This window comes from Sapajus apella, unplaced genomic scaffold (assembly GCF_009761245.1).
Source record: "Sapajus apella isolate SASKATOON/1434 unplaced genomic scaffold, GSC_monkey_1.0 scaffold12, whole genome shotgun sequence".
Lineage (NCBI taxonomy): Eukaryota > Metazoa > Chordata > Mammalia > Primates > Cebidae > Sapajus > Sapajus apella.
In genome coordinates, this window is record NW_022436952.1 from 38,772,630 (window position 1) to 38,781,059 (window position 8,430).

The window sequence follows — 8,430 nt, forward strand, 5'->3', positions numbered from 1 at the left end:
AAAAAAAAAAAAAAAAAAAAAAAAAAAAAAAAAAAAAAGAAAATGTAAGAAAGAAGAAAAAAAGATGTTCCCCTTCCAAAAAAAGTGAGCAAGATAGTTAAAGTGCTATGAGAGGTCAAGAGGGTAGGTTAGGGAAGAAACAAGAGCAGGGGTACATTTGAGCAGAGTGTGAGGGCATGATATGAAGAATACCATGTGGATAGAGAAGGCAGTAATGTGGGAGCAGTCACATCTAACACTGGGAGACTGGGAGGTTTTCACCAAGGAGGAGGAAAGCCTTTCCTGTTCCAGAAGTCCCCACTACCCCAAACCCTTCTCTGCTGTCATCGCCCTGGCCCCTCAGTATCCTCAGGAGCTTGTTCTGATGGATAGGTAACCATTAACTTCTCAGCTTTTCTGTTGCTTGTTCTTTTCCTTCCTACTCAGAAACCGACCAGAGGGCAAAGTGTTGGAGACAGTTGGTGTGTTTGAGGTGCCAAAACAGAATGGAAAATATGAGACCGGGCAGGTGAGTATTGGGCTGGCCCGTCTTTCATTTTCATAGAGTGCTCTGCTTCTGAAAGAAGTCAGATTGGGTCATAGGCCTACATGGTATGGTTTTCTATTCATTGTACCTTGGTGTTTGGTGCCAGACCAGAATCAAATTTTTATAGTTGGGGCTTCTGTTCTCCTAGATTTGAATGCACTTGATGTGTCATTGGGTTCTCTTTCCAAGTTAGTGTGGACAAGGATGGTGTGGACCCTAGTGAGGTTTGGCCAAGTTGCTAAAGATTTCTCCAACATAGTGGATGGTGGGAAGCCAGTGGAGGAAGCTTTCAGAAAAGTAAACCTTTGATGCTTTGCCGTAATAAAACTGACAGCAGTGTGGTAAACTCTTGAGTGTGTGGTTCTTTTTCTACATCAGCTTTGTTCTGGGTCCCCTGGGATAGGTTTAGGCCCTTCTAGGACATTGTAGGTAAGGAAGACTTTTTGTTGGTTCAACATTTTTTTTTTTTTTTCTGCATGCCTACAATGGACCAGGCATTGTGTATTAGGGTTAAATCAGAAAGCAAAGTAGACATGATTCCTGCCATTGTGGAGTTTACAGTCTAGAAGAGAATTAATGATATGCAGATGGCCAGTGGCTGGACATTGTGCTGATAAGTGGAAGGCAGGTCAGGGAAGGCTTTCTGGAGGCCTGAGCATTGACCTAAGGATGAGTACAGTTAGCCAGGTAAAGAAGAAATAAGAGTGTTCCAGCATTGGTCTGGTTGATCACAGACTTCAAGGGAAAAAGTAGCAAGACCTTGCGCTGGAGTCGCCTCCACCTGTGCTGCTTTGTGGTCTGGGTCCCACCTGGATGGATCTGCTGAACTGCAGACTCACGGAGGCCCCTCTTTCCTCCCAGCTTTTCCTTCATAGTGTTTTTGGCTACCGAGGTGTTGTCCTGTTTCCCTGGCAGGCCAGACTGTATGACCGGGATGTGGCTTCTGCAGCTCCAGAAAAGTAAGTTTTCCTGTCATTGTGCCTCACAGTATCCTCAGGAGGAGATGGCAGACATATGTACTTGGGTTACCAGGGGTAAAGACAGCATCCTCCTGGGCCTTGGAAACATCCCTAGAGTACCTCTCTGGCACTAAGACCCATGGAGACAAAAGTGCTGAGTGCTCAGGGATAGTCAGAGAGTCCTTTTAGGCTTCTCAAGAATGCTTTCCTAAGCCACTCCTAATTTTCATTATGAGTACCCCAGAGGGCATTTGGGGGAAAAGTCTTCTTGATTTCTTGATGTTCAGCTGGAGTCTTTCCCTCAATCTCACATCATCCCTAGAATACATTAAAGGTTCAGCTCCATTAAATGATCACAGACAGCCCCTGGGATGTAAGAAGACAAGAATACTCTGGGCCCTGGGGACTGAGGTGGCAATTTGATTTTCTCGGCATGGCCTCCTTCTTTTAAGAGGCATCCACACATCAGACGATGGTTCCATGCCGTGGTCTTCCATGCTCTATTGTTTGCCCCAAGTGAGGAGCAGCTGGGCTGAGGTGCTGCACAGTAGGTGTCCAGCTGGTGCTAAAGCCCCTTGAGATCAGGGACCAGCCCATTTAGGTCAGGAGGGGTAGGGAGCCGAGTCAGTCACAGCTTCCATTTCTCCTGGGGTGATCTTGGCCTCCTTCTCCCGGCACACAGAGCAGAGAACCCTGCTGGCCATGGCTCTAAGGAGGTGAAAGGCAAAACTCACACTTACTATCAGGTGCTGATTGATGCCCGTGACTGCCCACATATAGTAAGTAAGCAAGATGGCTGGGCCCGGGGGCCCTCTCCGTGGAAAAGCCCTGCATTCCACTGGGGACAAAGGGAGGGAAAGAGGTCAAACAGAGCCCAGATCAGTCCTGGTCCCCAGGGCCTTGGACTGCACAGTGGCCAACATAGCCCTGATTCACTTCTTGCCTTAGTCTCAGAGATCTCAGACAGAAGCTGTGACCTTCTTGGCTAACCATGATGACAGCCGGGCCCTCTATGCCATCCCAGGTGAGTAGTTAGCATTTGAATGGTGCCTCTCAAGAAGGGGTCTGGTGTGTCTCAGGGAGAGGCTTCTGTTGTCCTGTCATCCACTGGGAGGGATTATGATGCTGAGAGGTATGTTACCAGGGTTATCACATACTGGGACAATGTTCTTCTCAGTCCCATTTCTCTCTTCTCCTGTATGAGTTTCACTGTCTTTTGCATCTCTATGCCAGGCCTGGACTATGTCAGCCATGAAGACATCCTCCCCTACACCTCCACTGATCAGGTTCCCATCCAACATGAGCTCTTTGAAAGATTTCTTCTGTACGACCAAACAAAAGGTAATCTCTTTCAAGAAGGGGAGGTGGAATGGGAGGGCCTTTTCATCAAAGAATATCATAGAAATAATTCCAGGGCCAGGTGCGGTGGCTCACACCTGTAATCCTAGCACTGTGGGAGACTGAGGCAGGTAGATCACCTGAGGTCAGGAGTTTGAGACCAACCTGGTGAAACCCTGTCTCTACTAAAAATACAAAAATTAGCTGGGCATAGTAGTGGGCACCTGTAATCCCAGCTACTCGGGAGACTGAGGCAGGAGAATCACTTGAACCTGGGAGGCAGAGGTTGCAGTGAACGGAGATCGTGCCATTGCACTCCAGCCTGGGCAACAGAGCGAGACTCTGTCTCAGAAAAAAAAAAGAAATTCCAAAGCTCTATTTCCACACTTTTTTCAACCTTTTATTAGACTGTTATACCTCATAGGTGTCATACCTGACAGATGGTTGTTATCTCCTTACAGGTATGGAAACTGAGGCTCAGGGATGAGGACAAGTGACTCAGGGTTGTTAGTAGCAGAGTGAGGGCTGAAAACCAGGGCTCTTAACTCCCAGTCGGATTATCTTTCCATATTACTACACGAGCTCCTCAGGGCTTGTTCTTAGTAGCAGTCCTGTACCTTCTGCCAGCCTGTACTTTTGCTTCATGTATGAGCATCCTGTTTGCCTGGGCCTCCACTAGGAAGGGTTTTCTAGGAGGAGCAATCACACTGGACTGTTAGCCTGGACTAACCAGTTGTATCTTGCCCCAGCACCCCCTTTTGTGGCTCGGGAGACGTTAAGGGCCTGGCAAGAGAAGAATCACCCGTGGCTGGAGCTCTCTGATGTTCACCGGGAAACAACTGAGAACATACGTGTCACTGTCATCCCCTTCTACATGGGCATGAGGGTATGTGGCCAGCCTGGACTCCTTCTAGCGGGGGTAGGCCTCAAGGTGTTTGGTGTCCTCAAGGTGACTGCTGGGGGAGGGGAGTCTAAATATAAACCATGTTCCTTGTTTATATTTATAAAACATATCCCTTTACATTGTGCTAAGTGGAAGGGAGGTCAGGGAAGTCTTCTTGGAGGCCTAAGCTTTGACCTGGGCCTCCAGGTTCTGTATGGTGTCTTCAAGGTGACTGCTGAGGGAGGGTAGTCTTAATATAAACTATGTTCCTGTGGTTCTGCTCCAGAGTGGTGGCATGTGTTGAGTGGGGTTGAGTAGCCTCTTGCCAATGGCTGACACCAAGACCTAGAGCAGACAGGGAAACCCATAGGTCCCAGGAAGGAGTCCTTTATCCTGCCTCTTCCTTCTTGCTCAAAGGGAGCCATGTTTATGAAGAATATACACATAATATAAATCAGTGTAGGCATCACACTTTTTGCACATTATACACACTTACATATTGCCTGGCGGTGAGCATGTGCAGCGGTAGGGGCCACCCAACTCCACAGACAGAAGCTGCAGTCAGAAAAGTGTGTATAATCAGTGCATGCTTGGATACAAATGTAAATGAAACACTGTTCCTGTCTTCCAGGACCTCATAGTAGTGGAGGCGGCTACCTTAAAGTATTACAGTAAGGGACAGTAATGGGAGACAGTAGGAGGATAGGGGCCCAAGGCAGCAGTGATAGGAGGCAGGGCTGGCCAGGAGAGCAATGAAAAAGGTAAGAGTCCTGTAGCTGATTTCTGTTGGCATCCAGCTCTGTTGGTGATCTTGAAGGGATGAGAAGAGGGGAGGCCAGGAACAGGGATGCTGCCTCCCTGTGGGCTTACAGGCCATGGTCCAGCTGTCATACTTATCCCACGGATACTCGCAGCTCGGTCTGTCTGCAACCTTCCTGGAATACATAACTACATTGGAGAGATGTTGATTGGAACACACTTGGTCTTGCCCTGTGGGACTTAAATTGTCTTTGTTTTCTCCCTAGGAAGCTCAGAATTCCCACGTGTACTGGGTGAGTGTCTCTGTCGGGGAGAAGGGGAGCTTGTGGGTGTGCCTGGGGGTCAGGGTGGAGGTGGGGGAGCTCACCTCCTGGTGGGAGTGGAACTTGTGCAGTGCACATGTCAGCTTTGGCTTTTGCTCTGCACAGAATTCTGGGAGCGTTACCCAAAGTTTATTCTTTAAACTCTGTCCCATACCCCCTCAGTGGCGCTACTGTATCCGTTTGGAGAACCTTGACAGTGATGTGGTACAGCTCCGGGAGCGGCACTGGAGGATATTCAGTCTCTCCGGCACCTTGGAGACAGTGCGAGGTCGAGGGGTAGTGGGCAGGGTGAGCATCCCTGGTCCAGTAATTCTGTGTGGCCAGCCTGGGGACTTAGTGCATGGCTTCCTTCTCCTTTGTGGTTAGAGACAGAGGCTCACTTTGTGAACACATTGCATTGTTTTGGGTTAAAAATCTTACAACTCCATGAGATAGCTTTCTTAAAACCCATTTCATAGATGAAGAGAGTGAGACTGAGAAGTTAAATAACTAGCCCATGGCCCCATAACTAGCAGTGGCAGGGCCTAGATTTAAACCCAAGTGAGTCTGAAGTCAAAACTTGTGTAGTTTTTAAAACTGCTATAGTGTCTTTTAAAAAACAAAATTTGAATGTTGTCAGGTGGGGCACGCACCTCCACCATTCCCTGTGGTCTTTCCTCTTTGCCTGTTTACATGTTTACTTCCTCTGCTGGTCCTTGAAAAGATCTGACTTTATAATCCCTGCCTACTCAGCCCTGTCTCCTGAGAAATAAAGTCTCAAGTAGTACTGGTGTCAGGGGCCACATTCAACAGTCATTTATCCAAGTTAGTGGGGACTGGTGAGGCAGGTGGCAAAGTGAGTAAGAACAGGACTTTGGATTTAGCTAGTCACTTCAAGTTCCAGCTAAGTTATATATTCACCGTATAACTTTGGACGAGTTATTTAACCAAAATCTTAGTTCCTTACTGCTAAAATGTGCATCACACCAATTATCTTATGATCACCAGGAGAATTAAGGCAGCAGAGGTTTGCAGAGTACCTGCCATGGTACCTGTCACTTAGCACGTGTGAATGGTCACTGGATGGGGTATCTCCACAGTAGGTTCTTTGTTTTTAGAGACAGGGTCTTGCTCTGTCATCCAGGCTGGAGTGTGGTGGTGCAACCATAGCTTACTTTCCTGGGCTCAAGCAATCCTCCACCTCAGTTTCTTGAGTAGCAGATATGCCTGGTTAATTAAAAAAACCTTTTTTTGTGGAGATGGGGTCTCACTGTGTTCTCCAGGCTGTAGAGGAGGTCCTTTGCCCAGAATCTTTGTGCAGCACCCTCAGACATTCAGTCTGAGGTTATCTTTCCCAGAGCCAGGATAAAAGGCCCAGGCCAAATGACCATTCTGTGGGAGGAGGTACTGGTAGGAAGTGTACCATGCAGTGGGAGTGCCTGCTGTGGTGCTGGCTGGATGGGGGACATCCAGTCCTGATGAACTGGCAGTCAGCACGTGACCCTGGGGTGCAGGAAACATGTCCCTGGGGCTTGGCCTGACCCATTTTGCCTAAACCCTTTCAGGAACCTGTGTTATCCAAGGAGCAGCCCGCGTTCCAGTACAGCAGCCACGTCTCGCTGCAGGCTTCTAGTGGGCACATGTGGTGAGTGAGTGTGCAGCAGCAGGGGCTGCCCAGCTCCACAGACAGAAGCTGTAGGTCAGAAAAGTAAGAGCTTAGAGCTTGCCATTAACTCTAAGCCAAGTGACATTCTTAGAGTGAGCCGTATCTGCTATTTATTGTTGTGAGAGACTTGTCTGATTTTCTATTACTGCCTGTTTCTCAGTTCCTTATGATTGGTGGACTGAGGACTTAGGCCAAAGAGGTCTGGTGATTTGATGCTGCAGAGTTGCTCATATAGTTGGGATTTTTCCTTGCTGTTTCACTCCTTAACCTGAAAATGCAATTGGGTAGTTTATGCGGTGTGTATGTAAAGGCCAGAATCTGGACAGCTGTGTTTTTCTCTATTTTTTGAGACAGTTTCACTCTTGCTGCCCAGGCTGGAGTGCAATGGCGCAATCTCTGCTCACCACAACCTCTGCTTCCTGGGTTCAAGCGATTCTCTTGCCTCGGCTTCCCAAGTAGCTGGGATTATAGGCATGTGCCACCACACCTGGCTAATTTTGTATTTTTAATAAAGACGGGGTTTCTCCATGTTGGCCAAGGTGGTCTCAAACTCCCAGCCTCAGATGATCTGCCCGCCTTGGCCTCACAAAGTGCTGGGATTATAAGCGTGAGCCATTACAGCTGCATTTTTCTTTTCATGAATAACCATGAGGGGCTCTTGGGTCTCTGGACCAGTCATCTTGTCATGAGCTACACAGAAGAGAGCTCAGGCTCACACATTCTCTGTGGCTGGCAGCTGAGGGCCTAGGGCCATCCAGATCCTTAGGAGGGCCTCAGCTCTGGCTCCCTCTAAACCAGCTTCTCTCTGACCTGCAGGGGCACATTCCGCTTCGAAAGACCTGATGGCTCCCACTTTGATGTTCGGATCCCTCCCTTCTCTCTGGAAAGCAATAAAGATGAGAAGACACCACCCTCAGGACTTCACTGGTAGGCCAGCTGAGGCCCCAAGTGCCCAGGCTCGGTCACCAGGAAGAACAACTCTCATCCCACAATTGCTGCAGAACTCTTCTCCCTCCCCATTACGGGCCACAGTGGGTCTCTTAATTTGATTGTGGGGTTCTTTTTTTGGGGGAGGGGTGGTATAACTTTTCTTCAGAAGACCCATGTGGGACTCCTCCAAGGCTGGACTCCTCATAAGCCTCCTTATGGCCTACACCATGTTCCAGTAAACCTCTCCACCAAGGAACTGTGTTCAGCTGCCACAGGCCTGGAGTTTCCTGGCCTATGAGGTTTGATCAGTAAACCAGTGCACGCTTGATCACCTTCGCCATTTCTGCTCCCGAAGTCTCAGGCTCCCCTTCTGACCCTGTGGGTGCCCTTGATTGCTTTCTCTGCTGCCCTTCCAGGGAGCTGCCCCCTGATAGGGCATGTGCCTATTTCCCTATCAGCCTGGAGGCTGGCTGGACATCTCCCAGGGTCACTGTGCCTCTTAGCTAGTTGCGGGGGTGGGGCGTTGGAATGGACTCTTATTCACTTTATTTTCTGCCAAATGCAGAGAGGGAAGCCAGTGTCGGGGTTGGAGTGGCCTGGCTCTTAGCACTGACCAACCATTATCATCTCTGGCCTCGCTGGGCCCAGGAGAGAAGTGAGGCAAGCCAGTCGGGTTTTCTGGAGCAAGGGGTGTGCCAGCCCTGAGTATGACTCTGCCAGGCATCCAGACCACAAAGGCAGGAATGTGGCTCGAGGATCAGCTTTAGGTATGGATGATGACTAAGCAAAGCTACTTCCTGAGCCTCTCTCAGATGTTCAAGAGCCAGAGATAAAGCATGCTGCATCTTGCCCCAATTCTTAGGATTTCTTCTCCGCCACTGCAGGGATTGTTAGAGGTCGTTTTCTTGACTTAATATTAAATCACACTTCCAGCCCTTGTTAGTGTTGTCCTTAGTCCTCCTCCAGGGGGAGCTGGGGTCGCAGGGCAACAGTATGGTTGCGCTTATGATCTAGCTAGAACACAAGGTCAGGTGGTAAACTCAGCCCATGGCTGTGAGCTGGCCAAG

The 8,430-nt window shown here is 48.9% G+C and overlaps 1 protein-coding gene across 1 annotated transcript in view; it reads left to right on the plus strand.

The window, feature by feature from the left end:
• POLDIP2 (DNA polymerase delta interacting protein 2) overlaps positions 1–8,303 on the plus strand; it is a 10,001-nt gene extending 1,698 nt beyond the window's left edge. The window contains exons 2-11 of the mRNA XM_032281083.1: positions 427–508; positions 1,388–1,485; positions 2,168–2,264; positions 2,434–2,509; positions 2,719–2,826; positions 3,573–3,709; positions 4,732–4,758; positions 4,951–5,076; positions 6,333–6,412; positions 7,250–8,303. Coding sequence (XP_032136974.1) covers positions 427–508; positions 1,388–1,485; positions 2,168–2,264; positions 2,434–2,509; positions 2,719–2,826; positions 3,573–3,709; positions 4,732–4,758; positions 4,951–5,076; positions 6,333–6,412; positions 7,250–7,364 — 946 coding nt within the window. The 3' untranslated portion in view covers positions 7,365–8,303. The remainder of the gene's footprint in view (positions 1–426; positions 509–1,387; positions 1,486–2,167; positions 2,265–2,433; positions 2,510–2,718; positions 2,827–3,572; positions 3,710–4,731; positions 4,759–4,950; positions 5,077–6,332; positions 6,413–7,249) is intronic.
• The last annotated feature ends 127 nt before the right edge of the window (positions 8,304–8,430 follow it).